Genomic DNA, 27288 nt, shown 5'->3' with positions numbered 1-27288 from the left:
TTGTGGAAGTTCATTGCTCATGGCGCGCGTAGCGATTGGCTGTACAATCCGCCGAGGGTGGACGATGATGCGGCGTTAGACTGAATCCCGTTCGGCGGCAGCACCATCGACGGGTGGAAACTGAGGCGGGAGGAGCGAATGTCAGCAAACGAACGGGCGCCACGGATCGACTGCCGGCTGTCCGCCTCGCCGCCGCTAAACTCAGCGGACGTGACGTCGCCGAATATCTGGCGAGAAGGTGAGGAATACAGCGGCATGGCCATGCCATGCGCGGGCCGACGCGTGACAACGACTTCGCGGGTCTCGCCCTCGCCGCGGGAGGAGTGCACAAGACCCATTGCCTGTGCGAGTAAGTGGACACTGCGTCGCTGCATTGGGGTGAGGTCACTTGAGAACACGAGCTCGTCGCGGGAGTGGTCGTCTTTGAAAAGCAGAATCTCCGAGTAGAACGTCAACGTCTCGGGGTTGTTGAGGTCGAGATCCGACGCTCGGGTGCCTGGTGCCGCGGCTGCAGCGGACGCCCCAACATTGTTGTTGGACGGCGCCAACGACTGCAGCGACATGGGCGTGAGCTTGGGGAGTTGCGAATAGCTCGAACGATGTTGTTCCTCAAGTTGTCCGCGCTTGCCACGCTTTTCCCGCTCGATGCGCTCGCGATCCGCAGCCGGTAGCATCTTCTTGTACTCTACTCTGAGCTTGCGCCCTGCAATGTCATGGCCATTCAATGTTTGAATAACATTGGCAGTGTCCTCTGGCGTTGCAAAGTTCGCAAACGCGAGGCCACGGAACACGCCTTGGTCGAAGTGGTAGTTAAACGCGTATGGTAGAGTTAGCCCCAGATTCATCATCGTGTCCATAAGCTGCTCCTTCTTGACAGCAAAGGGAATGTTCTTGATGACGATGGCGGTCGGAATAAGGTCGTCCTCGGGCAGCGGCGGAGCTGTTTGTTGTTGTGGTTGCTGTGGTTGCGGCTGCGCGCTGGCAGGGGGTAGTGCTGACCCCTGAGACTGGGAGGACATAGAGGAAAAGGAGATCTGGGATTGCATGCGCGAGGACTGGGGCGAGGAGGAGTAGGAAGACTCGGAAGCGGCGGCGGGGTCGGACTTGACGGGAGAGTATGCTCTGTTGGTGGGGGAAGTCGAGTACGGCGCAGAGCTGAGGAACGGCATGCGCGGGGGAAGGTAGTCTTGTGACGCAGACTTGTGGTCGAGCCATTGCTGGAGGTTGTCAGTAAATGAGGAATGATGTAGACACAGTATGAACATACCGACCGCGACCGCAGGCCTGAGCTAGACTGCATGCCGTTCTTCCAGACGTACTCAGCGGAGGCCTGGTGGTAGAGTGCGCGGGGGGGGACTTGGTAGTCGAAGCGATCGGTGCGGGAGTCAATGCCGGAGGAGTCATAGAAGTCAAACGGCTGCGAGACATGGTGATGCAGGACCGGCTGCGCTGGGGGGTTTGCGGAGAGCGAGAGCGCGGAGAGGCTGTTGGCGAAGGAGGAGAGGGAAGTGGGGGAGGGTTGCGCTGTGGGCTGAGCTGCAGCGAGGGCAGGGATGCCGAAAGACTCGAAGTAGCGAGACTGCGTGCGATGCAGGGACGGACTGGTCTGGCCGAGCTGCTGAGAGAGCTGTGGCCGGACGGTGTGTGCACCGGCGAGGATGTGTGCGGAGGAGAGGCCGGCAGAGGAAGACGAGGAGGAGAGCGTCGGGGACAGCGAGAGCGGCGGCGCGGAGTCGGCGGGGTCATACCAAGACATGAAGGATGCCTGGCGCGCGAGCGATGGGGAGGGATTGTTGGTGGGCTGCTGGAGCTGGGGAAGGAGGGATTGCGAGAGGGGGGTCGTTTGTTGATGCGGGAGCTGCGGCCGCAGCAGCGGGGGTGGTAGCAGCGCGTCGTCGTCGGCGGTAGCAGTGTCTGACGGCGTGAGGCCTGGGCCGTCCACGGCGACGTCAGCATCCGGCTCGGTGCCACGCGCGATGCGGGAGGCGGCCATGGCAAGGAACTGGAGTGGTGGTGAAGAGGGGGGGGTTTGCGGTCGGCGTAGAGTGCAATCGAGGAACGCGCAGAATAAGGGGCGCAATAGTCACGTGAAAACACCGGCCCCTTAGCGGTCCGTGCTGCTGACACGTGCCTGGCACGAGACCCGCTGCCCCGCGTCAGCGCCACCACCACCATCTCCGCCGGCTCATTACACAACCCTCAGCCATCACCAACACAACCACCAGCACCACCACTCCTCGCCCATGCGTCCCCGGATGCTGGTCTGCCGCGCTTGCGCCGCCGCGCGGTTGGCACTACCTACTACCGCCCGCCGACGGCTGCTGCACACAACTCCCGCTGCATGCAAAACCGTCTCGGCGGAGCCATTCCCCTCCGCAGCCTCGGTCCTCGCGCGCATGCCGGTCTCGCAGGGCTCCGTCGCCGAGGATGATCGCATGCTGCGCGCAGTATTTGACTCCGCCGATGTCTGGCGTGACTTTACTTCTGGTCACCAACGGCGTCAGCATCGCGGCGCGGCCACCGGTAGGGCGTCGACTGGTTTACTCATGAACTCGAGGCTGCATTCGGCAGAATCGCTGGTCGAGTTCGCCAGCACGACACTACACACTGCACGCCTTGTCGTTACCAAAATCGTCACCCTTCCCGATACCGAACTCCGCGCGGCTGTGCGCTTATTCGACCGGCTCTCGGACATTCTCTGCCGCGTGATCGACCTCGCAGAATTCGTGCGCACAGTGCACCCGGATCCACACTTCCTCCGTGCAGCAGAGCATGCGCATCAGCTGATGATGGGCTACATGATTGAGCTCAATTCGTCCGAAGAGCTCTTTACCGTCCTGCAGCGCGCGGTGTCTGGTCAAGGCGCAAACATGACGCGCGAGGAAGCGATTGTCGCACGCATGTTTCTGTACGACTTCGAAAAGTCCGGAGCTGGACTGAGTCAAGACGTGCGCGACAAGGTCATGAGCACGCAGAACGAGATTGCCTTGCTTTCCCGCGAGTTCACCAAGGGCCTACACCCACGCGAGCGCAGTATTAAAGTCCACATCAACGACCTTGAGGGCATGGATCCAATGATAGTCTCAGTACTCCGCTACGCAGCCGCCACCCAAACCGAGCCGGACGCCCTAGCAGCGGAGAACTTTATGTTCGACCGGCGTAATATCAGCAAGTCCATGCAAGCCAAGCTCGACAAGGTCAGAGAAGTCCGCTTGCCGACATCCGGCTCGGTCAAGCGCATGGCCTCGTTCTCACTCAAGTCCGCCAAAATTCGGCAACAGCTGTACACCGAATCTCGCTCCGCCGACGCCCGCCAGATCGAGATCCTCGAATACCTCCTTCTGCAACGCATGAACCTTGCGCGGCTGCTCGGTGCGAACTCGTACGCCGACTATCAGCTCGCGGACAAAATGGCCCGCAACCCGACGTCAGTAAACATGTTCCTCGAGAACCTGCGAACGAAAACCGCGCCAGGCGCGCAGCAAGAGATCAGCATTCTCGCAAGCATGAAGCGCAGCGCGAACGCTGACAAAGACACTCAGTTTCGCGCCTGGGACAGGGATTACTACTTGTCGCAGTACCTTTACCGCACACGGACTCGAACCCGTATTCGCTCACCAGACGTGCTAAACGCCTATTTCTCGGTTGGCGTAGTCATGCAGGGATTGTCGCGGTTATTTACACGTCTGTACGGCATCCGTTTTGTCCCCTGCGAGACTTCTGTCGGCGAAACATGGCACGAAGACGTGCGAAAGCTGGATATCATGGCAGATGCCGGTCCCAAAAGTCTTGAAGGTGAACAACGCGTGGGAATTATGTACTGTGACCTTTTCGAACGCGCGGGAAAGCCGCATGGGCAAGCGCACTACACTGTGCGCTGCTCGCGCCGCGTATTCCCTGACGAATTCACAGACGGGCTCGATCCCGGAGTTCAAGATTTCCCGACGCTGACAACCGACACCGGAGTATTCCAAGTGCCGACAATTGGCCTTGTATGTGACTTTCCGTCGCAGAACGATGGACGGCCGCGGTTACTGTCGTTCCCCGAGGTGGAGACTTTGTTCCACGAGATGGGCCATGCAATGCATTCTATGCTCGGCCGCACGGAGTTGCACAATATCTCCGGAACACGATGTGCGACCGATTTCGTGGAACTGCCGTCTGTGCTGATGGAGTACTTTGCCTCGTGCCCCGATGTGCTTGCATTGTACGCGCGGCACTACGAGACCGACGAACCGCTACCATTGGAGTTGCTAGACATGCATTTCAGCGACCAAACGAAGTTCCGACACAACGATGTGTATACGCAGATCGAGATGGCATTGCTCGACCAGGCCTTGCACACGGTCACTCCGGATTCCCTCAGACGCGGCTACATTGACTCGTGTGCGATCTACTCCGCGCTCGAGCAGCGCGTGTCTTTATACCCCCCTGTCCCTGGCGCGAACTGGCAAGGCTTGTTTGGCCATCTCATCGGCTACGGCGGGGTATACTACGCGTACCTCCTCGACCGTGCGATCGCATCGCAAGTATGGCAGCGCGTCTTTCACGCGGGAAAAGACGGCGGCGCGTTGTCACGCGACGCGGGCGAGCGGTTTAAAAACGAGGTGCTCGTGTGGGGTGGGGGGAGAGACGCGTGGGAGTGTCTTGCGGGGTTGCTGGAGCGGGAAGAGCTTGCGCCCGGCGGCGCGAAGGCAATGGAGTTGCTTGCTATTGGCGCTGGGGACGACATCTCCGCGGCGCGATAGAGGCATGGTAAATAGTTAGACAATGGCATTTGCATTTGATGTGCGTGCTGAAGGCGGACGGTCGCGTACGCGTCTTAATCACGTGCTGGATTAAGTTGACGCGCCGCGCCGCCTCGCGCCGACTCTTTCCTCACCAACGCAGCAGCAATGGTCCGGCAACGGCAACCCCCAGCCGCGGCAGGCGCCGATTCCGACGGTGACAACGAAATCACGATGGCGGAAGGGCCCGCCGCCGCATCTACCTTGCAGAAACGCCGTTCCTCCAGCGGCGACGCGTTGCGCGGTGCAAAGCGATTCGCGCGCAGGTCCAACGCTGACGGCGTCGCTATCTGCGAGGAAGCGGATAACGAAACCAGCGAAACAGCGCGCGAGGAGAGTACAACCGAAAATAGCGCGACGGAGGGCGTGCGTATGGGAGGATACGATCCAACGCAATCGACCACCGAGCGCCGCGAAATCCGCAGGGAGTACCGAGATCTCACAAAGGAAACGCTCGAGTCGAAACACGACGTGCTTAAAGCCACGGGATTGCAACTGAGCGAGGGTATGCGCGCGCATTTTCAGCGCGCGGATGAGTTATATGCGCGCGTGCGGAATCCGCAGGAAGCTGTACTCGATTCGCGTTTACTGGTTATCAATGGCGATATTTTCAACACAAAAACGCGTACCGTCAAGATGGGCGCAAGCGTGGAGCTAGATTTGGACGAGTTTGTCGCACGTTTGAAGGGGGCTGTGTATGGTGACCGCGAGCGTGGGAACGATGCGAATCGCAGCAAGAACAGGAACGCTGCAGACAGCGACGACAGCGATGATGACGACGACGACGATGACGACGATATGGACGATATTGTTGTGGAGTCCTGGGCGCGTCTGGGCAAGGTCGCGTCGCGATACATGCAGCACCCGACGTGCCACGAGTTCCTCGCGACACACATTGAACCCCGCCCACGCAAAATTGCTACACAACGAGCGCCAACCACGCGCCAGTTTACAAGCGCGGTGACGCGGCCACAGGAGGTAACACAGAACGATATCGTGGTCACGAAGACCAACACCGACACTACAATGGTGGACGTGTACAAGCAGCTCGTCGAGATCGGGCAGGCCGTAAACATGTTTGCGCTGATTCTGAACCCCGAGAGTTTTGCACAGAGTGTGGAGAACATGTTTATTCTCTCCTTTCTTGTGCACGATAATCACGCAGAGATCGATATCGACAAGAACGGCGTGCCGCTGGTGAAAGCTATACACGCGCCCGCGGCGGGCACGGCGACCTACGACGCGGACAAGAAACGCGAGGCAGCGATCAACGCGCGCCCGAAACAAGACTACATCTTCGAACTCGACCTCGCATCGTGGCGGGACTTGATCGACGCGTTCGATATCAAGCAGTCGATTATCACCACGCGCGACGCGGAGGTGAACGCGGTGGCGGAGGGCGCGTCGAATAAGTGGTATGGATGAACTAGTTATGGTAGACAGTAAACAGAACCCCTTCATTCCTGTGTGTTGCTTCCGCCGTGCGCGGTATTTCTCGCCGTACGCGCAGCCGCGCACGCGGCTCATGCGTCGCCCCTTTTGGAACTCCCATTTCGTCGCGTCGCCGCCGCACAAAGTCGCGATCCCCTATTTCCTCCTGCCCTTCCCTCCTCTCCCTCGTTTCTCCTCACCACCACCACATCAAAATGAACCCCCTCACCGTCTGCGCCGTCATCGCGCTCATACTCAGCACACTCCTTCTCATTAGCATTCCCCTCCGCTGCATCCACGCGCGCATCGTCCGCCCGCGCTCACACGCGCCGCGCTTCTCCGCTCTGGAGCGTCGCGTGACAGCACTCGCGACCGCGTGTCTCCTCGCGAGCGTACTTGATCTCGTCATCGCGTCCCCCGTCGGTGCACGCGGGTGCAGCACAGAGAGTACGACGACGGAGAACGAGGAAGTGCTACCGTTGCTCCGGTGGCTTGTCGTTGTTGCCCTTCCGTTATTACATATTGTGTTTATACTTCCCTCGCTCTTCACCACAGCGCGCACATCATCATCATCGTCCTCCTCTGCAGCTACAGTTCACGATGCGCAGGAACGTCGACACACCATATCTCTGCGCGTGCTCGGCTTCGTGGTGGCAGAACTACTCTCCTTCGCGGCGGGCGCAATGGCGTGCTGGCTACCATTCTACTTCGTCTACACCGGCGACTATACCCTTGTCGGTACCTGCTTCGCCTCGGGACACGTGTGGTCAGTGGACTGGTACATGGACCGCCGCGTCGCGACTGCGTGTAGTGTCATCCTCGTGATCCTGCTCCTCACCCTGTTCATCGGCTTGTGCGTCGCTGTGATATACGAATACCTTACTGGCAGCAGCGCACAAAAGAAAAAGGGTTTCCGCGGCGCGTGCTACGCGTACCTTGCCATCGCACTTGTCGCCACGACGTGTAACCTTCCAGAACCGCTCTACCGCTCGGTGAACATCCCTGCGCACCCCTCCTCCGCTATCACATCCATTGTGATACCATCCGCGTACCGCTACCTTTCCATCGTCGCACTACCGCTGCACGCGGGATTACTGCTGATTGTCACGCTCACAACGTTCATTCTCGTGGAACCGCGCGCACTTGCGCTCCACGCGTGTCCGTTCTCACCGGGCGTCATGCGCGAGGACAGTGACGCCGACGCTACGGACACCGACGACAACGACGACGACGACGAGAATACCCTCCATGCGCCCATCTCACTAAGTTTTTATGCAGCACCTAGATACGAGGATAAATACTTGTCCATCCTAGCCCCGTCGAAATCTCAAGTCGTTCCATCTCCACCAGCGGGTATATACTCCTCGGCACAGCACAATGCAAGCGGCGAAAAACTCGCGCCGTTAACTGCCGCGTCTACGTTTAATGAGATGCGCGAGCTACGACGGCAACAGGAGGAACAATACTCTGTCCAGCATTCACACGCGTCGCCGCCAACGCGACAACGCAGTTTGCATGCGCGATTCACCGCTATTTTCTCGTAGTCATTTATCTGTTGGTTCTAGTTTTGTATGATAACGACATTAATGAAATTGCATCCTCTATTATCCCCTCGTCCTCCAATATTGCTGTAATACTGCTCCAATGTTTGTATGTGTGTGTCCCAAGCTTTATGCAACTTCACCCTCGTCCGTCTGTCAACCCTCCCCTCGCTTACTCACTCTCCAGAGTTCGAAGAAGTATAATAACAAAACATATGAAATAAAAATACCATCCCAAAAAAGAATCCAATGCAAAAAAAAATGTAATCAAAGCTGCTCAGGGATTACAGAGCAGAGCAGCCGTTCGGTGCGCCAGTCTTTGTCTTCGTGTGTACCGTGCGTGCGAGCGCAACGTGAGCGTGAGCTACCGCCATCGTGGCTTCTCCTTGATTGTGGCAATGCTCTTCCGCGTCGTCAATACCCTCGCACTTCCCCCTGTGCTCTCCGCCTTCACACCATTCTCACCCCGCGCCTCCCCCGCCACCGCGCCCACACGCCCTGCATCACTACCGAGCCCCTTTCCGTACTTGATATAGAACTTCTGCATCCCGCTCGGCGACCTGTTCGAGGTTAACACCTTGTACGCTGGCGCTGGGGTTTTTAGTGGCTTCTGTTGCTGTTGGTGTGCCTGTGAGGCGACAGCAGTGGTCGTCTCCGCGTTGGCAACCGCGTTCGCAGCGGATATGGTAGCAACGTTGCTTGCGCGCACTGCTTTACTCCGCGCCGCGGACAAATTGGGCGTACTGGCGTGGTGGTTCAAGGTATTACTCTGCACGGGGGTAAACAAGCCCTTCGCACTGACCACGCTTGCACGCGTGGAGGAGGAAATTGTCGACGCCGCGCGATTGGATGACGAGAGCGTCGGCGTGGCGCGGGAGAGGTTGAGTGTGGATTGTTGCTTGCTCAGGGTGTGTCTTGTCGCGGGGGTTGTTGGCGGAGCTAGGCTCTGGCGGGTAGCTTTGCTTACGGTACTTGAGATGTCGTTTCGTAGATCCATGTTACTCGTCCGCTTCGCCAAGCTGGACGTGGCAAGGCTCGGCGTGCTGGCTTTATGTCGCAACACCGCCGGCGTCGCCGTCGTCGTCGAGGGCACGGTCGGCAACGGTGGTAATGCACTTTTCGGCAAAGGAATGCCTGACACTTTTCGTTTCACCTCCGCGGGCGTGTTCGGTCGCGGAACCGTCGACTTCCCGTCCGCATGCGCAATCACCTGCCGCTTGCGCACCGGAATTGCAGACGGCGTCTCACCTCCTCTACCGACACTGTAATTGGAATTACTCGTGGACGAACGCGCCTCCGCTGGCTTCGGGGTCATATACAAATGCCCCTTTCTTTCCGCGTTCGGTGTGCGCATATCGTCGTCATCGTCGTCATACAGCGGCGACTTTGGCGACGCGGGCTCCACAATCGAGGTTGCTGATGCTGTGGATCGGCTTCTGTCCCGGCTCGCGCGGAAATTCAGCTCAATAGTCGACGTGCGCGAGGACGCTCTCGAAGCACGCGACCTAGCGCGCGATTCCTTCGCGTCACCTCGCGCAATACGCACAATATCAAGTCCGTACTTCTGATCAACCTCGCCTAACCGGTCTTCCAACTCCGACCATGTATTCTGCAGCAGCGAACTATTGCGGAACACCTGTTCGCTGGATATCACATGATCCGTCGCGGCGCGGGAGAGAAGTGCCGTGATTTTGACAATCTCAGGAACATTGTGTCGCGCTATTGTTTCGTAGGCTGTAATGCGCTCGGGCAGACTTAGCGGGCCGCCGGATGTGATGTCAATCAAATCCCCAAGTTTGTCGTCCACCTCCGCCATCAGTTTGTTTGCCCGCTGGCTTGCCGTGAGCAACATGACAAGCCACCTGTCTTCACCGAGCTTGCGCGTAAGCAAATTCGCGTCTGATGAAAGCTTCTCCCACGTCTCGTGTAAATCCTCAAGCTGGCTCTCGAGCTCGCGCGCGGCGTCGGGGAAGTGCTGCAGCAGCCGATTCTTGAGGTCCGCGGTGCGGATGTCGAGGAAGTCGAGACTTATGCGCAGCGGCTCGAGACGTCGCATAAGACCCTGCAGACTCTCGTTCTGCGCCTTGTCATTCGCGGTGATGCACACCAATTTCCCGCATCCGGTGCTGGCGGGTGATTGGTTCAGCGAGGCGACGAGTCCATCGATGTTGACGTTATCCACTGACAGGAACTTCTCGGGCTCCTTCAGCATGCGGAAGGTATCGAGGTCCGTTACAGTGGCTTCGCATTTAGCCATGGCTTTACCTAGGTCCGAAATCACAATGTCGCGCAACTCGATCCACTCGAGCGCGATATCAACCTGCTCCCGTCTGCTCGCAAGCATCTCACTAACCACATATGTAACCCGTAGTATCCTCTCTGCGACATCCTGCACACCGGCCGGCCCGGCATTCCCGTTCGCGAGCTCGGTCAAAAAATCAGTGTGACACAATAGCGCTCGGTAGCTGCGCTCCAATCGCGTGAGCGCGTCGCCGGACTGCGCGGCGGTTGCAATAGCCTCCTCAAAGTGCACGTCACGCAACACGTCCGCGACGCCAGCGTCGAGCGCATGGTGCAGCGCGCCGAGCATGGGGAGCGTGTCGCGCACGGAGGGGCGAGGGAGAGCGGTCAGGTGGGCGGTCAGGTGGTCGAGCACCGCCGCCGGGGGCTGGCGCGGAATGCCGTCCATTCCGTGCAGGCCGATGGAATGGTGGAGGTGGTGTTGTCGTTGGCGATGAACGCGGGAATACAGGAAAGTGACGTCGAGCGTACGCGCAACGCGGGTGCGTTGGAGAGGACGAGAAACAAGACGGGGCCGAGCGGCAACTCAGGAACGCTGCGGTGAAGGGAATAGGAGACTGTACACATGCTACCGCATCGGGCAGGACATAAATAGTCACGTGTTGCCAGAGTGATGCAGGGGCGCCTATACACTATCCTGCAACAAGATTAGCGCGTGCTCCCCTTGCGTGCGCGGCAGAGCAGTCCTTGACCACTGCGGACCCTTTTCTCGCTTGAGACTTCGCGACGCGCCATTTACGTGTTAGTTTGGTTATGCCATAAATCGTCATTGTACAATATGTTCACTCCTACATCACGAGTAGATCTGCGAGTATTTGCCGCGCTGCGGCTTCGGCACGCGTCCGAACCGCCGCGCGGTTGCGCGCATCACAACACGGAACAGATCGCGCAGCATGGCCAACGAAATAATCAGCACCAGCACCAAAAAAATCACCGCAACCTGCTTAATCGATTCCTTGTCCGTGATGTCAATGTCGCTGATCTGTCCCGAGATCCGCTCAGTCCGCGACACACTGTGCGGCCGCAGCGGCTTGTCCTTGAACAGCGGCGCGACGTACTTCCGCAGCGAGCGTTCCCACGCACCGCTCGTGTTGCCCTTCGGGAACGGGATCGTCTGCATCCGCGGGTCGGCAAAGTGCGCAACCACGTCCACCGTGTGATCAACGTAGCGGTCCTTCTTAAGCATGACGAAAATATACGCGCCTGGGTGCGCCTGGAAGCGGATGAACCGCAGGAACTCGTACAAGTCGTCTGCGTACGCAGTCGGTGGGAGTTGCTCCAGCAAATCCTTGTCGCCCAGGTTCACAATCACCACGTTCGGCGTCGAGCGCTGGTACAGCTCGTTTTCCAGGCGGAACGGGAAGTACCCCGACCGCGTCAGCTGCGTCTGTCTGTACGGATCCCTATACACCGGGTTGAGCAGGTGGTATTGCTGCGAAAACGACAGCGTGGGATGCGAGCAGCTGATCGAGAAGCAGTCCTCGGTCGTGATATGGCTGTGTCTGTACCCCAACGCCTCTGCCGCCTGCCACTCCACGCTCGCGTCCGCAAAGTTGCGCAGGTTGTGGGCGGGGCCACCAACAAATTCAACGTACGGAATCGACTGCTGGTACTCGATCCACGCGCTGTTCTGCCGCACAAGCGTAGGGGGCACATAAACACCCACAATTGACAGCGGCGTACTTCTGCGCGACGACACAAGCTTCACCGTGTTCGGCCTCCGCGCGTTGATAAACTCCGTCGCGTTCACGGCGCTGCTGCCCTCCGGCGGCGGCGGCGTATCGATCCTGAACAGCACCGGACCCTTGGCGACTTCCTCCGGGGTCACCATCCGGCCGACCATGTACGCGGGCCCGTTGTTCACCGACACCGCGAACTGCACGTACATCGGCTTTGCGAGCCGTGGCTTCATCGCGACGGTGCAGTAGTCGCCGAATGTTAGCAACGTCACGTACGTGCCCGGCCACACCGACGCTCTGTAGACTTCGCGCAAGCGATGCCACCGTCCGGAGAACTGCGCTGTCAGCTATTATCCCACTTTCGCCCAGCACGCACAAAACCTACGCTGAAAAGAGTCGGATGGCCGGCGGGCGTGAGATACGAGTCGTGCGCGGGAAGGTACTTGTCACTGAACGTCTCGGAGACAACCCCTTTGTTCTCAGCGGCCGCAACAGACGTGCACAGCGACAGCGCGGCGATTAGCGCCCACCAGAAAATGGCGAGGCGGGGGGTGTGAATGGAAACCATGGTGCGGTGGGTACCTGTGTCTGCGCAACTGCGAGCGAGCGAGCGCGCAAACGAACGCACGAACGAGCGAACAAGCGAGTGGTACGGGAACGAGTGGGAAGGGATGTGATGATCGCGTGGCTCAGCGAAGGCGGCGGCAGTGGATGAGCGAATGAGTGGCGACGCGAAGGAAGAAGGAAGAATGGGTGGACAAAGAGACGTGAAGAGGTCGAAGGGGCTGCGCGAGGCGCTGCAACCACGCAGAAGAAATATGCGCGACGCGATATTTTGATCGCTTCCCTCCAGCTACGCCTTCACTGTCTACACCTTCCCTCGCTGCTCTGCTGCTCTGCTGCTCTTCTACTCTCCGCGCGCCATCCTCCTCCTTTCCTCCGTGCGCGCCGTCGCGACCGCGTCTGCCGCAGCTCCACTGGCCTCGTCAGCGCTGTCGCGTCGTCGCGCCCCGCAGGGCCGCAACGTTGACGGCGTTGACGCCACCAGTTTCACCGTAGGCCGCCAGTCTAACCGCATTATGCTCGGTTGCATACTGGGCACTGGCTGCACGAACCGGTTCACGCCAACCTTATCTCGAACAGAGTTTCCGATGACGACATTGTCGGAGCTTTGTCCGCACACACGCTACTTAACCCTCGCGCCGTTGACGGCGCTACACCATATCCGCAGCACGGCACGACAGTAGCCCCGCCCCCGCGTCCCCGCCAGCAGACACATCCTGGCCCGCCTCCGTCCAGAACGCAAGCTCAGCGGGACTATAGCCTAGCAACTGCACCTTCCCGTCGCGCGGGCACGCGCACTGTCCCTTCTGCACTCCGCTGTCGCTCACAATCTCATACGTGCCCAACGCGCGACTGCGCTTACCGCCCGGCGTATCCATCCTCTGCACAACAGACTCATGCACCATCTCATTGGTGCAATGATACGGCCCGCCGTCAAGCCTGTCCACAGTATTGTAACACACCTTGAGCAAACCCAAATCCGCGGTATGCGTCTTCTTCGCAAGATTGGTATACCCGCCCACCGCGCGCGCGCGCCGGCCGAGGAGTCGATACACCATGCCCTCCAGCCCGGCGAAGTTATTGCATATCGGACCAAGAAACCACAACGCCCTGCTCGCTACTGCCTCCGCCGCCGTTCGGGCCACTGCGTGCTCATGAAAATTCAACTCCCCATCCGCCGTGGTGTGTCCCGACCGGATATTCACCTGCAGATAATGGAAATCAAACGCAAGTAAGCTTTCGCACTCCGAAATCATCCAGATCAAGGGCCCGTCGGACAACACATTCGTGATCCGCTTGGGCTTCTTCCCTGTGTCGCCGTCTTTGACTGGGAGGAGATCACTGCCAGGCATGGCGTGGTAGAAACTGCCGCCGCCGACGTTAATATGCGCGCCGCTGAACCAGACTTGTTTGTATCGCTCCATATCACAGTGTTGCGGAAAGAAGAATAATGTGGGTTTGAATATCTTTCGATCCTCGTCCAGCGCGAGCGCGTGGAATACATGTCTGATATCTGAACTTGTCAGCATTTCGCCCTTTCATAATACCAGATGTCGAACAGCCAACATACTCCCGTAGACGCACAGATCTGCAAGCTCATACTTCCTCATGCCCCACGCGCGCCACCTTGGGATCCCCAGCGCACCGACGGTATCAAAACACCCCAACACAGAAATCGTCACCTTGTCACATGTAATCAGCAAATTCAGCGCGTCAAGCTCATGTTGCTTCTCCTGCAACCTCTCAGACCCCCCACTGCCGGGGCTGGCGAGGTATAGTCTAAACACATCGATGAACTTCGACATGCCTGCCTTTCGGATAATCCCGAAATCGCAAATAAACCGCACAATAGCCCGCACCAAAAATGCCCCGCGCGAGAATCCAAACATGAATAACTCGTCCCCGGGTTCGTAGTTATACGAGATGAAGTTATACACCTCGCGAATCTGTTCAAGGATGCCCCATCCAAACGCCCCTGCCACACCACCATCAGCTAACGCACTTGTACACTATGGTATATCAGCACTCAGAAATACGATACCCGCAAATAGATTAGTCATCCAGTATAACGCCCCGCCATCAGTGCCGAGGCCGGGTTGGTAATACACTACTTGCGGGATACTACCGCCGTGTCGATCGTCGAGCGTTTTCAACGCGCGCGCAATGCGCGCGATGTTGCTCGTTTCCTGCGGCGACCACGACAGCGTGCTTTGCCATGTTCCTGTCTCTGTTAGCTGTAGTCAAGTATATTAAACATACGCTCGAAAGAAAAGTAACAACCGTCGCAGAGGATTATAAGCCGCTTCATCGCCGCGGTCAAACTTGCGAGAAGAGTGTACGAGGAGACGCGAATTTGCAAGTAGCCTGATTGTTTACGCCCACACGCCGCCCGGCCGAATATCGATGAGGGTTATCCACTGTCGCTACGTACAGTAGCATCCGACCACAAACATAGCAATCGTCACTCTATCTTTTCTATTCAATAGCACACATACATAGCAAGCTTATACACACGTGATAATATTACACACAAGATAATGCAAAAACTCGGAGAATATATTAGCGAGCAACAATAAATGTAGTTATCCCAAAATGAGAACCCGGTATAAATGGCGTTTACAAAGATGCGCTTGTCGTCTTCACTGAGGAGTGTGAGGTAGATGTCCGTGTCAACACGGCCGTAACGGTCGTCGACACGCGTTCGGTTTCGCCATCAACAGTGGTCGTACGTACCGTTACATATCTCGTGGTGACTTTGTATACACCCGATTCAGCGGTCGACGCGGAGGTGGTCTTAGTGGACGTCGCTTTACTTGACGTAGTGGCTCTGCTCGTAGTTGATGATGAGGACCTTGTCGATGTGGTGGATTGTTTGGTGGTTGTAACCGTAGAAAACGAGCTTGCAGTTGACGACGCCTTGCTCGTAGTCTTCGCCGTCGTCGACGACGCCTTGGCCGACGAGGATGAAACAGCAGTGGAAGATGCCTTTGACGAAGTCGTTGTCTTCTCTATAACAGAAGTCGCATTCGTCGACGTATGCGTCGCGCTCGTGCTCGCCACCGCACTGGTACTATTCGTCGACGCGCTCGAAGAGATAGCCCGCGACGTACTCTCCCCGACCGAACTAGTCGTAGCATGTGTCGTTGACACAATTGCCGCAATTGATGACGACGACAACAACATCGATGATGACGCCGCTGACGAAACAGCGGAGGAAGTGATATTCGCCGCAGCGCTATTGCTGCTGCTGTTGTTATGCTTCTTGGTCCCCACGCCAACACCCACGCCCACACCAACACCGATCGCGATTGCGAGGAAGATTAATATCCCGATGATCCATTTCCACCTGCTGCTCTTCGCCTTAACCGGTGTTGTATCCGCTTTTTCATTCAAAGGAGCCGCCGCCCCTGTTTTAGCCGGTGGTGCGCCCGCGCCCGCGCCCGCACTGCGTACGGTGGTGGTCGCAGGCGGCGCGCCACTGGGCGCAGGAACGGCCATAACCGTAGGCTGCGCGCTTGTCGTCGGTGCCCATGGTAACTCCCTCCTCACTGCAGTACCCGTAGCAACTGGCACTGTTGCCGCCGCCGCTGCAGCCGCCGCGACTGGAATGACAGGCACCGGCGTGGGAATCGTATTCACAGAAGACCTTTCCGACCGTGCATACCCAGCATCCCCCAATTCCTCGCCATCGCGCGCGTCCACGTACGCCTCGGTATCATATCCCGACTGCACTTCATCGCTCTGGCTTGTGAAAAAACTTGTCGTGCTGGCCGTCGGTGACGGCGATGCATATCCACCAGTAGCCTCCGGGGCCGCCTCCGTCGCGGACGCAACGCGGAACGGGCCCGCCGGGGGAGGCATGTTATTCCGTCGGATCGTGCCGCCGCCGCCACCTAACGTTGCGGAATATCCCAACGCCGGGGACGGCACAGCGGTGGACACTGACCCCGTGGACGAGTCGTAAGACGGCGTGCCTGACACCCGCCGGGAGACATGCACCTGTGTAGCCCGCGATGTGGACGACGCGGAGACGACGGCGGCAGCAGTGGCGACTTGGACGTCTGCACTCTCGATGGAGTCTGTGGGACGGAGGGAGACGTCGTCAAGCGAAGATGCTGCGCTCATACTTGTGCGGTGGCCGGACATTCTGTTGTGTTGTTTTGCTGGATGCGTGTGCAGGGATTAAGGAGCGGACGCGAACGCGGCAGTGCGGAGAACAAAGGAGCGGCGGCGCACAGAATGAAAGTGACACGACAAGTGCAAACGACGACAGTCAGCCGGCAAGTGGCAATGGTGGTTAGTGGTTGCGGGGCCGCGATTGCAACGACCTTAAATGCGCGCGGCGCCGTTGTCGTCGCTTCCGCCACGCACACCCCACCCGCTCGCACACTGTACGCACTTACATCATCACACGTATCCATGAACACTACTGGAATTAAAAGCAAGACCAACGCCTTTATACTGCTCGTACATGGCCACCATTCGCACACGGCAGCCTTCAAACTGCTCTAACAAAGCAACAACTCCGCCAGCCCACAAGCCCCCTCTGCGCACCACCTCCTCACTCACTTGATTATCCTACACTTCTTCAGTGTTTCCCCGTTCTCCGCCCGCGCGCCGAAATCTTCCACGTATAGTATTCCCTTGCGATCGACGATGATCAACTTCATTCCGTCCGGCGAGAATCGAACGGAGGCACACTCGTTCAGCTTGTTCGCATTGGTCACGTCCACAACCGCCACGACCCGGCGGTGCTCCGACTCTGGTCGCAAAAATTGCGCCAGGAACACCGTGCCATTACGGTCGAGAAACGCAACCGAGTTCGCCCTCGGCGAGACCGCGACCTGGTGAATTGCCGCGCCGACTTCGTGAAACCGGTTGATCACCTTCGGGTGAAGTAGACTGCCTCCGTTGGACACTTGCTGCATGTTATGCTGCCGGTACCCGCTGCCATACCGCTCAAACTGCCCATCGTCATCGTCGTCCTGCAGTGGGAAGATGCTCGACGATCCAGACATCTGGCTACCGCTGCTGTAGGCCCGTGTAAACTTGTAGGATGAGTCGTTCTGGATCGACGTCAAAATATCTACCAGAATCGGGTGCGCGTCGGTGGCGACTGAGGACACGACCATAAGCCTGTTCCCAGGAAAAAATCGTAGGCTGGTGATGCCCTCCGACTCTAGGGAATGGTCAACTTTGCGCGACGACCGAATGACAAGCCGTGGGTTGTTGGGGTTGTATAGGTTGATAACCACGAACCGCGACTCTAGAGCAGTCGTGCACCCCATGATCTTTCCATCCGTCGAGAATGAAATCGCCTTCACCGGATCCCGATAAGGCAGATCAATCAGTACCGGCTTCAGTCGTGCGGCCGGCGTGCCGTTCTGCAGCTGCGTGAGATTATACAGCATAATGGTCGGTTGATCCGTCCCCGACGTGGTGTCCCGGCTCATTACACCAGCCGCGAGCAAACTGCCGTCATCGGAAATTGCAATGCACCGGATCGCATCTTTGAGCACCTGGCTAAACACCGGCATGCCGTTACGATCCAAATCATGCACGCGCAACACCGCGTTCGTCCCCGCGATCGCAAGCAACTTTGTCGACATTGCCGCCATCGACATCGTCCAGCTCGTGTTCCGCGTTAGATCATCTGGTTCCCGCCGCGTGCACGTATCCCATGTGGCCCCATACTCGCCCGAAGATTTGCCCACGCACACTAGCATTGGACCAGACCCAAGCTTGTACGACGTCGGGATCGTGTACACCTCCCAACGCTTTTCCGATATCAGGGCAAACTTCCGCGTATCCGGCGAGATCGCGGTCGCTTCAAACACCTTGCCGCGGGGTATGACCGAGAACCCACGGCTTGTCTGCGTAGGATACCGGCTGTCCTTGCGATATATTGGGTAATTGTCGGAATAATGCTTTTCCCGCGCCTCGTCCTCAGGACTGAGGATGAGCGGGAATAAATCGTTGCGTGGTGCGGAGTTCCACGGCTCGGTGCCAACGGACTGAAAGCCCGAGCTCGCTTTGTATGAATGCTGTGACAGAAGGGAGGATGGGGATGTGACCGAGGATGTGGTGCCGACGTCAAAGTCGTCGCCGGCGCGAATGGATTTACCGTCGCTGGAGGATGCGTTGTTGTTGTTGAATGCTTGCCGTGCAACGGCAGAGAAGAGACTGACGAGATTGGTTTTGGGCGAAGGCGGGCCGGCTATGCCCGAGACAAGACGGTCGGCTGAGGATGTGCGCCCATCGAGGACTTCATGATTCGAGGACTGGCCACTGAGGGTCGAGGACTTGCGGTGGGTTGAGTCATTGTCCCTGAAGAGTCAGTGAGGAGCCTATATGGTGGGAAAATGCACAACATACCCGTCTGGATCATCTATCCGCAGCCGGGAGATGTTAGATACGCGTGGCGAATTCCGCCGTACTGAAGACAGCCGCGGGAGCACGGGCTCGTGGCGATACATATCCACTAAATACGTTAGCACCGCGTGAAACGGATAAGAACACACACAACATACCCTCCTCGTCGACTTCCTCATCACTTCCGACCTCCTCCGGAACGGAGAGCCCGAGCTCTTTCCGTTTGTCCATGACGATGTTGTAGATATGCCGCAGCGGCACGACTGGCTTCTTGAGCTCGGTGTGGCTTCCACAATTTGGACAGACCTTGAACTGCAGGTTCGGCAAACGTGAACGAGCCCACTGCTCGGAAGCCACGCAACCGCAAGAGAGCGAGGAGAAGTCGTTGCACGGGATGCCGTACTTTGAAATCGGACAGTGAAGCTCCTGCATGAGCGCGTCGAGGAAGTGCGTCCAGTCATCGAGCGCGGCAGTGGAGGACGAAGACGGCGAGGATGCACGCAGGCGGTGGTGTACTTTAGATGAGGAAGACGTCGCGGAGGCGAGTGAGGCCGGCGCCGACCGCCGCGCAGGCCCGCCGCTGCCGCTGTGCTGTGAGTCCGGCGGTGGCGGGCCCGGTGGCTGCGATGACGGCGGCGCTGCGTCGATGGCTATGCTAGCATACGGGGCCTTGACGGCGTCGGCGGACGCCATGTTGCGGGCTCCGGAGGCTTTAGGCGGAGGTACGCGCGGGGAGGTGTTAGAACGAGGGTGGCGCCGCGAGGTGAGGCCGGGGGCGGCAGAGGAGGATCGGGACGCGCACGCGAGGATGCGCGACGGCGGTCGGGCTGCAACGCTTCGGCGGAGGGCCCTTTTGGGGGGGGTTGGGGGCTCGGGGGGGAAGGTGGTGTTGAAGCTAGGGACGGCCTCTGTTCTCTTCAGTATGGCGAATGGAGAGCGAGTTTTGTGAGCGCGTTTTGTTTTATGTCGCGCGAATCACAAACATGACAGACGTGACTTCACGTGACTTACCCGGTAGGCGCCTCGAACCGTGCGGCTTTGAACTGCGACCACGCGTACAGTCAGGCGCTGGTCAGCATGAACAACAACTGACTGTGCGCCTTATCACGAGAGATGATCTATTTACAAGTCTGCAATATCTTACACTCTTCTATGCAAGCTCCAATGGGGCCGCGACCGTACCCCCGCGGTACAGCGCGTACACTATCCGCTTCTGCTCCACGGTCTCTGCCACTATGCCCTGCACATGCTCTGGCTTCACGAGCCCGTACCACACACTCGTGCCGTCCTCGTCAAAGTAAAGCACGTTTCCTGCGTAGACGTGCCCGCCGACGTGCGAGCAGATAGCCACCTTGATTCCTTTGCCTGTGGTTGCGTCATAGAGCATCCCCTTCATCGCGAGCACGCGCTCAAACTCGTCCTGCAACAGCGGCGCGACGATGCCGCATCGCACGTCACGAGAGGCGTGCCCGCATATCGCGATGATCGGATTCGTTGTAGGTCTGATCTCAAGTTTGTCTTCCAGCCCTGCAGCTTCGTCGTGCCGGCTCGGTATTAGATAACGCTTGACGAAGGCTTCGCCTAGAGAGTACGGTACGCTGGGGAAGTAGAGGTTGTCTGGGTATAGATATATAGACCATGCGTCGGTCTGTGCTGTATCAGGTGCGAGGGTCGTGCTCGTAACCATGAAGTTGTAGTCTGGCTGTGTCGTGTTAACCAATGATAAAGACATAATGCGATGGTTGCTTACATCTCGCGCAACGCCAGCGAGCTGACAATTCCGCACCAGCGCTTCAAACGAGGATGCGTCTTTCTCTGTCTTACTTGGCCAACCTAATATCAGTTAGCGCAGTTCTCTCGTCCAGCACCTCATTCACATACCGCTATGTCCTGTGGACACCAACAGCTGTCTATTCAAAACTGGCGCCGTGCCCGCCAGCTTCGCATCTTTCTTGATCGGCTTCAGCAGCGGATATTTTGGCTCGCAGTATGTACAACCTGTATCTACCGTCGGCGGCGGACACGTCTGAACGAACTCGTACGGCTTCATCGGCGAGCACCCGAACGGCCTCGTCAGCCCACGTACCCGCGGCATTGCGACGACGCTGCGTGTCGATGACCAGCACAGCAGTCCGCGCGGAAGGAATGTTGCCATTGTGTATGCGTGAAGTCTGAAGAGGAAAACCGAGGGATGAGTGAAAATATGGAAGAATGGGCCGTGGTGGCTTCGGGACTTCGGAGTTAACCGGCGGACTGCAATCGCCGCTATTTCCCGCGCGGCTCAGCTGTTTCAGTCCTCGGAGCTTGTTTACACCGAACTCCGTCAGCCAATTTCAAAATCTCGGTTCACCACTCTGCGATGTGCTTTCTGTAGATTACACAAAACTGCAACGCAATGAGTCCGTTTCGGAGCTGGAAAGATATTTTCTCAGGCTCGCAGTCCCGACGACATTATGCGCAGCGGACACTGCGCGCATCAAAGTCGGCGAGCGATCTCACTCATGGGCTGGATGAGACGGTGCCGCTTGTCGCGGACGAGGACGAGGAGGTCGGGAATAGGACTGTGGATTCCGCGCGTAGTTTCTACGGTTGTGGGAACGAGAACAGCTTTAGGAGTGTATCGAGGCGGAGCTGGCATGCACGCGACCTCGAGGATAAGCCTGTTCCAGAGGAGGATACCGTTGGCAACGACGACAAGACACATGCCACGACACAAGAGGAGAAGCCCCCGCTCGGCGACGCTACGAACAAAGAGAAGCGCAAATCTGGGCAAAAGTCTCTATTCGATCTGTTCACCAGCTCCCGCTACAAATCTACCACTGCTATCGCATCAGAGCCGTCTGCTCTCGATACCACTGACGCCATCACGACATCCACATTACCGCAAACTCCGCCTCAGCAAAGTGCATCATTTAACATCCTGTCGACGCTATCGGCGCAATTGTCGCCACCAGGGCATAAGATTACTGATAAATGGCAACTCGTGACGGAGTTCCGAGAGATCGACGCTCGTTTGTCGGAGTTGGAGTATATCGAGCGCGTTGTGCGAGTGAATCTTGATTTCGTGTTTGGTAGACGGGAGGAGGAGAGAAGGCGGGGAGACAATTTGCCTGAATATGTTGAGTATGCTGATGCTGACGCTGATGTTGATGACGAGTATCGTGCTGAGCTTTCGGCTATGTCTGATTCTGCTGAACTTGTGCTATCTGCGATGCTTCCTGAAGACGAGGAACATGAGCCTGAAGAGGAGAGCAGAGAAGAATCAGTTGCTGAAGAATACCGTGTTAACGAGCAGATGGATATGCACGACCCAATATCGGACTACTCATACTCGTCGTGCTCCGATTCGACAGTCTCGTCGGACGACTACTACGATAACCTAGCCAAACGCGAGAGAGATTGTGACATAGCAAACGAAGAACCTGAAGAGTGGGCGGCGAGTAAAGGCACTAGAGACCAAGGCTTCCGCAGGCAAGACGGTGATATGCCCACGCACAAGTACGTTGTGAGCGCGGACGAACACGGCTCGCCATCGCGTAGCAATCGCTTTCCCGAGAGCTGCTTCGCCGTTGCCGGGCGCTCGTCGCCTGGTAAACGCGTGCAATTCGCGACGATGGCAGAGGTGCGCGAAATCAGTGCAACAGAGACCGAGAGTAGCAGCGCAGACGGCTCGTCGGATGGGTTTGATGAGCTTTATTGAGGCTGCTTGTCACCGCTTAGGACACCGAGTATGTCAGATACAGACCTGCGGAAAAGAACGAGTGTACTCGTAACAGCGGAGGAACAGCAGAAGGTGGACTGCGTGCCAAGATGGTCAGCACACGCCGAGCCTAGCTAATTGATAAATCCCTACTGCGATCGATACCACTCTTCAAGTACAACTACGTCTATGCGTTGCCCTCCGTTCCACATACATTGAGAGAAAACCGGATGCACGACAGCTAATAGACGACTCACACGCGGCGTACCGTGAGAAGACGTCGAGAAGATGTCGAGAAGAGGCTTTGCTGAATAAGGAAATGAAAGACCGCCGATGCAGGGCCTGGTGAGTCGGTTCTTATCGTTATCAGTGCGCGGCGCACTTTTCCCACGAGCCGTCGAAAACGAAACTCGCTAGCACGACGGACGGGCCGTCCTTTGTCTTGGAAGAACTAGTTCATGCAAGGCTCCTTAGCTTGACTCGAGATTTCAAGCTCCTGAGGAGAGCCGTTTGTAATGCTGTAGTTGTGAGTTGTGTAGAACTGGCGAAGCTGATTGTGACACAATAGCTGTCCGCACTAAGCAGGCACAGGTACTGAATATGACGAGTCAAAATTTCAGCGGATTTCGCCGAGGACTTACAGACAGCCAAACTTTGAAGCAGTCAGCTCTTGGATCTTTTGGAGCACATCTGGCTCCTCTCCGCAGAGCTTCGAGCGTGGAGAAGGTTGCGAAGTGGGTTCTGAGCTTTTGGAGATAGCGGAGCAGCCGGGGCCTCGGGGACAAAGGACATCGCGGGCGCCCGGGCGCGGAGAGCGGACCCTGGCAGGTGGCAGCTAGCCGCGTCCGGGCCACCTTGTGTCCCACTACATACCATATTCTACACCTTCAGCAGCAGCAGAAGGAGAAACAACGACGGTCTGCAGCACTGCTCTGCGAGCGAAGATGCGAATGTAGAAGGTCGACGGTGCAGCCTGAAGAAGCAGTGTTTTCCGAGCGCCGGTCAGGTGGCTGAGTCACATTTATGCCAAGCCGGGCTGTGCAACTAGTCACGGATCACAAGGAATAAGATTCTTCACTAGGCCTACTTTGACTAGCGCAGGGCCGAGCGGGAGAATAAAGCGCCGCGCGAATCCTTACGCCGTCGCCATCGCCAACTTCCCCGTCCACGACGTCCCTGCCCTCGACGCCGACCATCACCGCCGTCCACTACACGCATATTGAATGGTCAACACCTCCTCCGCCTCGGAAGCAAACGATCCGCCCGAATCCTCGGCCGGTATATGTGGCTCATCCTCGCCCCCACCGCCCCCTGCAGACCCTGACTGCGATCCCGCCGACGATCCCCCTAGTCCGCACTCCCACCCCGCAGAGAAGCCCCATTCCTCCGCGCCCGACCATGTCCACCACCACCGCCACCTCGCCGCCAGTGCGCCGCCGCATGTCGTCCCCGCCGACGCCCTCGCCGCGCTCTTCCAGTCGTCCCTCGACAACGGAATCACGCAGCCCGCGGCCTCCGCTCGCCTCGCTAGCGACGGCAAGAACGTCCTCGAAACGGAAGCAGGTGTTTCCCTACTCAGTCTTTTTATAAGACAGGTATCCAACTCTCTCACTCTCGTCTTACTCATAGCTCTCGCGCTTTCCTACGGCACGAAAGACTACATCGAGGGCGGCGTCATCACCGCTGTCATCCTCCTCAATGTCGTCATTGGTTTCGTCCAGGACTACAAGGCCGAAAAGACAATGCAGTCTTTACTCTCGCTCTCCGCCCCCGTCGCTTCTGCCGTCCGCGATGGCCAGATCGTCAAAGTTGCTGCACAGGATCTCGTCGTCGGCGACATCGTCAAGATTAAAGTCGGCGACGTCGTTCCCGCTGATCTCAGGCTCTTCGAGGGCATGAACCTCGAATGCGATGAGGCACTACTGACAGGTGAGTCGCTCGCCGTCGTCAAGACCCCGTATGTCACATTCGAAGACCCCGGCATCCCCATCGGTGATCGCACCAACGTCTGTTATTCTTCGTCTACGGTTACCAAAGGTCGCGCTACAGGCATCGTCGTCAGCACTGGCATGCGCACCGAGGTCGGCAAGATCGCGCAGTTGCTCAATTCCAAAGACGGCATTGTTCCCAGTGTTAACGCAGACGGTACCAGCTCCGTGTCCTCCGCCTCCACTACGTTCTCTGCCAAGATGACGCGTCGCCTCCACAACGCGGTCTATACTCTCAAGAACATGCTCGGTCTCATCGGCACCCCGCTCCAAGTGAAGCTCTCCAAGTTTGCACTGCTTTTGTTCGCTCTCGCTATTCTACTCGCCATCATCGTATTCAGTGCCAGCAAGTGGCAGATCAACAACGACGTGCTAATCTACGGCATCTGTGTCGCTGTCGCGGTCATCCCTGAGTCGCTCATTGCGGTGCTGACCATCACGCTCTCCGTCGCGACGAAAGCCATGGCGAAAGGGCACGTCCTCGTCCGACGCATGAGCTCTCTTGAAGCACTTGGCGGTGTTACTGACATCTGCTCCGACAAGACGGGCACACTCACGCAAGGCAAAATGATCACGCACCGCGTGTGGATTCCGGGATACAGCGGTAGAGCTATTACCGTCGTCGACACTGCCTCCCCGTTCTCGCCGCAGTCTGGATTCATGCAAGTCGACGGTCAGCGCCTTGAGGCTACTGGAATTCTCCAGCGCGAGGGCAGCGCGGCCTTGCGTATTTTTTTGAACGCGATCGGTCTTTGCAATATCGCCACAGTTGAGATGAAGGCTGATACTACACCCGTCAAGAACGAGAAGATGCCTGCGCAGAGCGGCACCGTCGAATGGACTGGGCACGGCGAGCCTACGGAAATTTCTCTCCAGGTGTTTTCCATGCGTTTCGACAATGGCCGCTCGGATCTCGAAGCTCGTGGATGGAAGCTTTTGAACGAGCACCCGTTCGACTCGTCGATCAAGCGCATGAGCGTCGTTTACGAATCTCCCGAAGGCAAGCGCTTTGTCTTTGCTAAAGGCGCCGTCGAATCTCTTTTGAGCGTCATCGACGCGGAACCGGCGCTGCAGTCAACGATCCATCGTGAGGTCAGCGAAATGGCGAAGGGAGGTCTTCGCGTTCTCTGCGTCGCATACCGCATGGTTCCAGACGAGACGATAGCAGACTTTAATATCCGCGCTGACGTTGAACAGCATCTTCAATTTATTGGTCTCGCCGGCCTGTATGACCCGCCGCGCGTGGAAACACGTGGTGCGGTTCTGAAAGCCCAACGGGCGGGTGTTACCGTGCACATGCTTACCGGTGACCACCCGGCGACCGCGCAAGCGATCGCCTACGAGACGGCTATTCTATCTCCCGACACGAATGTCGCGACCGCTGTTATGGTTGCCTCGCAGTTCGACGAGATGACTGATGCAGAGGTGGACGCTCTACCGCAGCTTCCGCTTGTGATTGCGCGCTGTGCGCCGTCGACAAAGGTGCGCATGGTCGAAGCGCTTCATCGTCGTCGTGCGTTTTGCGTTATGACAGGTGATGGCGTTAACGATTCCCCGGCCCTGAAGCGTGCTGATGTTGGTATTGCTATGGGGCTGAACGGTTCGGATGTCGCCAAAGACGCGAGCGATATGATTCTCACCGACGACGACTTTGCAAGTATCGTGCGCGCGATTGAGGAGGGGCGGCGATTGTTTGATAATATCCAGAAGTTCTTGATGCATTTGTTGATTTCAAACATTTCGCAGGTGATCTTGTTGCTCTGCGGTCTTGCGTTTAAAGACAGCGATGGAAACTCCGTGTTTCCGCTTTCCCCGCTCGAGATTCTTTGGGTTAACATGGTTACCTCTTCCTTCCTCGCGATGGGTCTTGGTGTCGAGGAAGCACAGCCGGATATCATGCTCCGTCCACCACATGACCTCAACGTCGGCGTGTTTACATGGGAGGTTATCACGGACAAGATGATCTACGGCACCACCATGGGCGTGCTTTGCCTCGTCTCCTTCGTTGCCGTAATTTACGGCGGGAATAATGGCGATCTCGGATCGAATTGTAACGACGGGTATAACGACACTTGCGATGCGGTTTTCCGTGCACGTTCTGTCGCGTTCGCTGATTTATCACTTCTTCTCCTCATAACCGCATGGGAGGTGAAGCATTTCGCCCGGTCGTTGTTCAACCTCGATCCACTCCGCTTTAAGGGGCCGTTCTCGATTTTCCCGGCGCTGTATTACAACAAATTCCTTTTCTGGGCGGTCATGGCCGGTCTTGTGTACACCTTCCCAGTAATCTATATCCCGGTGATCAATAAGGACGTGTTTTACCACATAAACATCACATGGGAATGGGGTGTCGTTGCCGCTGCGTGTGTGATCTATCTCGCGGTTGTAGAATCGTGGAAGGCGATTAAGAGGCACTTCAAGATTTGGTCTGGAAAGACGATGTTGACCGAGGAAGTGTTCTTGGAGATGGAGCAGTTGGGCTTCGATCCGCTTGCTGCATCACCAGCGTCGTCTATTTCGACTAGTACTTCCGTGATTGTGGTTGAGAACGCATCTGACAACGGGTCGATTAAAGGACAATCGTTCAATAAGCGCGTGGATTCTCTTGTGAATACGCGCAAGGTGCGGGAGAAGTGATTGCACTCGGCTCGCTGTGGTGACTTTTAGGGGTGATATTACAGATATTTAACACTTTTTTCTTCGTGATCTAACATTTGGATATATGCTTGGAGGTATCATCAATATATTCTTCTTCTTGCTTTCTCAACACCAAAAAAACCACATCAAAACGCGATACCTATAACTGGTATACAAAACAAACTCATGTTGACCGCACTAACTGCCCACAACCTGTGCACCTTGACAACAAGCAGAATGCGCTCCACTCCTCCTCCTGCTGCGAATCAAATCGTGTATCAATCTGCG

General features: G+C 57.3%; 12 protein-coding genes across 12 annotated transcripts; 5 read left to right on the top strand and 7 right to left on the bottom strand.

The window, feature by feature from the left end:
• Window positions 1–17: 17 nt before the first annotated feature.
• On the bottom strand, window positions 18–1756 carry V1518DRAFT_368944 (uncharacterized protein; the record flags this gene model as incomplete). The annotated part of the gene is made up of 2 exons (XM_066901251.1): window positions 18–1217; window positions 1268–1756. 2 exons carry the CDS (start codon window positions 1754–1756, stop codon window positions 18–20), a joined length of 1689 nt encoding a protein of 562 aa, XP_066761680.1.
• A 451-nt stretch (window positions 1757–2207) lies between these two features.
• Window positions 2208–4905, top strand: V1518DRAFT_408144 (uncharacterized protein). The gene has a single exon (XM_066902058.1). The coding sequence runs from the start codon at window positions 2244–2246 to the stop codon at window positions 4746–4748; it is 2505 nt and encodes an 834-aa protein (XP_066761679.1). The 5' UTR covers window positions 2208–2243; the 3' UTR covers window positions 4749–4905.
• V1518DRAFT_408143 (Nse4 C-terminal-domain-containing protein) lies at window positions 4888–6255 on the top strand. Its single transcript, XM_066902057.1, has one exon. The coding sequence runs from the start codon at window positions 4896–4898 to the stop codon at window positions 6210–6212; it is 1317 nt and encodes a 438-aa protein (XP_066761678.1). The 5' UTR covers window positions 4888–4895; the 3' UTR covers window positions 6213–6255.
• A 119-nt stretch (window positions 6256–6374) lies between these two features.
• Window positions 6375–7876, top strand: V1518DRAFT_408142 (uncharacterized protein). The gene has a single exon (XM_066902056.1). It carries the CDS (start codon window positions 6434–6436, stop codon window positions 7760–7762), a length of 1329 nt encoding a protein of 442 aa, XP_066761677.1. The 5' UTR covers window positions 6375–6433; the 3' UTR covers window positions 7763–7876.
• On the bottom strand, window positions 7710–10348 carry V1518DRAFT_408141 (karyogamy protein). The gene has a single exon (XM_066902055.1). It carries the CDS (start codon window positions 10101–10103, stop codon window positions 8124–8126), a length of 1980 nt encoding a protein of 659 aa, XP_066761676.1. The 5' UTR covers window positions 10104–10348; the 3' UTR covers window positions 7710–8123.
• Window positions 10349–10806: 458 nt separating this feature from the next.
• On the bottom strand, window positions 10807–12584 carry V1518DRAFT_408138 (uncharacterized protein). Its single transcript, XM_066902054.1, has 2 exons — window positions 12125–12584; window positions 10807–12074 (listed from the first exon to the last, which is right to left on the bottom strand). Exons 1-2 carry the CDS (start codon window positions 12305–12307, stop codon window positions 10854–10856), a joined length of 1404 nt encoding a protein of 467 aa, XP_066761675.1. The 5' UTR covers window positions 12308–12584; the 3' UTR covers window positions 10807–10853.
• Window positions 12585–12881: 297 nt separating this feature from the next.
• Window positions 12882–14762, bottom strand: V1518DRAFT_408134 (uncharacterized protein). The gene is made up of 4 exons (XM_066902053.1): window positions 14584–14762; window positions 14345–14524; window positions 13874–14278; window positions 12882–13816 (listed from the first exon to the last, which is right to left on the bottom strand). The coding sequence occupies exons 1-4, from the start codon at window positions 14609–14611 to the stop codon at window positions 12954–12956; spliced, it is 1476 nt and encodes a 491-aa protein (XP_066761674.1). The 5' UTR covers window positions 14612–14762; the 3' UTR covers window positions 12882–12953.
• On the bottom strand, window positions 14592–16658 carry V1518DRAFT_2526 (uncharacterized protein). The gene has a single exon (XM_066901003.1). The coding sequence runs from the start codon at window positions 16447–16449 to the stop codon at window positions 14920–14922; it is 1530 nt and encodes a 509-aa protein (XP_066761673.1). The 5' UTR covers window positions 16450–16658; the 3' UTR covers window positions 14592–14919.
• On the bottom strand, window positions 16659–19606 carry V1518DRAFT_2456 (uncharacterized protein). The gene is made up of 3 exons (XM_066900987.1): window positions 18834–19606; window positions 18679–18784; window positions 16659–18630 (listed from the first exon to the last, which is right to left on the bottom strand). The coding sequence occupies exons 1-3, from the start codon at window positions 19366–19368 to the stop codon at window positions 16869–16871; spliced, it is 2403 nt and encodes an 800-aa protein (XP_066761672.1). The 5' UTR covers window positions 19369–19606; the 3' UTR covers window positions 16659–16868.
• Window positions 19607–19771: 165 nt separating this feature from the next.
• V1518DRAFT_408130 (Sucrase/ferredoxin-like-domain-containing protein) lies at window positions 19772–20892 on the bottom strand. The gene is made up of 3 exons (XM_066902052.1): window positions 20557–20892; window positions 20426–20508; window positions 19772–20377 (listed from the first exon to the last, which is right to left on the bottom strand). Exons 1-3 carry the CDS (start codon window positions 20828–20830, stop codon window positions 19826–19828), a joined length of 909 nt encoding a protein of 302 aa, XP_066761671.1. The 5' UTR covers window positions 20831–20892; the 3' UTR covers window positions 19772–19825.
• A 68-nt stretch (window positions 20893–20960) lies between these two features.
• V1518DRAFT_2407 (uncharacterized protein) lies at window positions 20961–22675 on the top strand. Its single transcript, XM_066900970.1, has one exon. The coding sequence runs from the start codon at window positions 21071–21073 to the stop codon at window positions 22373–22375; it is 1305 nt and encodes a 434-aa protein (XP_066761670.1). The 5' UTR covers window positions 20961–21070; the 3' UTR covers window positions 22376–22675.
• An 850-nt stretch (window positions 22676–23525) lies between these two features.
• Window positions 23526–27140, top strand: V1518DRAFT_408125 (fungal-type potassium/sodium efflux P-type ATPase). Its single transcript, XM_066902051.1, has one exon. The coding sequence runs from the start codon at window positions 23599–23601 to the stop codon at window positions 26998–27000; it is 3402 nt and encodes a 1133-aa protein (XP_066761669.1). The 5' UTR covers window positions 23526–23598; the 3' UTR covers window positions 27001–27140.
• Window positions 27141–27288: the final 148 nt, after the last annotated feature.

This window comes from Limtongia smithiae, assembly GCF_038497785.1.
Source record: "Limtongia smithiae strain NRRL Y-17922 unplaced genomic scaffold V1518scaffold_1, whole genome shotgun sequence".
Classification (NCBI taxonomy): domain Eukaryota; kingdom Fungi; phylum Ascomycota; class Lipomycetes; order Lipomycetales; family Lipomycetaceae; genus Limtongia; species Limtongia smithiae.
Note: the sequence above shows the minus strand (reverse complement) of the source record. Positions and strands in the feature narration are given on the sequence as shown.

Bases quoted from the DNA above. Each gene is read 5' to 3' on its own strand.
- V1518DRAFT_408144 (XM_066902058.1), top strand. From the start codon at position 2,244: ATGCGTCCCCGGATGCTGGTCTGCCGCGCTTGCGCCGCCGCGCGGTTG.
- V1518DRAFT_408143 (XM_066902057.1), top strand. From the start codon at position 4,896: ATGGTCCGGCAACGGCAACCCCCAGCCGCGGCAGGCGCCGATTCCGAC.
- V1518DRAFT_408142 (XM_066902056.1), top strand. From the start codon at position 6,434: ATGAACCCCCTCACCGTCTGCGCCGTCATCGCGCTCATACTCAGCACA.
- V1518DRAFT_408141 (XM_066902055.1), bottom strand. From the start codon at position 10,103: ATGCTTGCGAGCAGACGGGAGCAGGTTGATATCGCGCTCGAGTGGATC.
- V1518DRAFT_408138 (XM_066902054.1), bottom strand. From the start codon at position 12,307: ATGGTTTCCATTCACACCCCCCGCCTCGCCATTTTCTGGTGGGCGCTA. The intron at 12,075-12,124 runs GTAGGTTTTGTG...CTGACAGCGCAG, and splicing joins GCCATCCGACTCTTTTCAGC to TTCTCCGGACGGTGGCATCG.
- V1518DRAFT_408134 (XM_066902053.1), bottom strand. From the start codon at position 14,611: ATGAAGCGGCTTATAATCCTCTGCGACG. The intron at 14,525-14,583 runs GTTGTTACTTTT...TAACAGAGACAG, and splicing joins GCTTATAATCCTCTGCGACG to GAACATGGCAAAGCACGCTG. The intron at 14,279-14,344 runs GTATCGTATTTC...GTGGTGTGGCAG, and splicing joins GATGACTAATCTATTTGCGG to GGGCGTTTGGATGGGGCATC.
- V1518DRAFT_2526 (XM_066901003.1), bottom strand. From the start codon at position 16,449: ATGTCCGGCCACCGCACAAGTATGAGCGCAGCATCTTCGCTTGACGAC.
- V1518DRAFT_2456 (XM_066900987.1), bottom strand. From the start codon at position 19,368: ATGGCGTCCGCCGACGCCGTCAAGGCCCCGTATGCTAGCATAGCCATC. The intron at 18,785-18,833 runs GTATGTTGTGTG...TAACGTATTTAG, and splicing joins TGAGGAAGTCGACGAGGAGG to TGGATATGTATCGCCACGAG. The intron at 18,631-18,678 runs GTATGTTGTGCA...CTGACTCTTCAG, and splicing joins CGGATAGATGATCCAGACGG to GGACAATGACTCAACCCACC.
- V1518DRAFT_408130 (XM_066902052.1), bottom strand. From the start codon at position 20,830: ATGGCAACATTCCTTCCGCGCGGACTGCTGTGCTGGTCATCGACACGC. The intron at 20,509-20,556 runs GTATGTGAATGA...AACTGATATTAG, and splicing joins GGTGTCCACAGGACATAGCG to GTTGGCCAAGTAAGACAGAG. The intron at 20,378-20,425 runs GTAAGCAACCAT...AACACGACACAG, and splicing joins TCGCTGGCGTTGCGCGAGAT to CCAGACTACAACTTCATGGT.
- V1518DRAFT_2407 (XM_066900970.1), top strand. From the start codon at position 21,071: ATGAGTCCGTTTCGGAGCTGGAAAGATATTTTCTCAGGCTCGCAGTCC.
- V1518DRAFT_408125 (XM_066902051.1), top strand. From the start codon at position 23,599: ATGGTCAACACCTCCTCCGCCTCGGAAGCAAACGATCCGCCCGAATCC.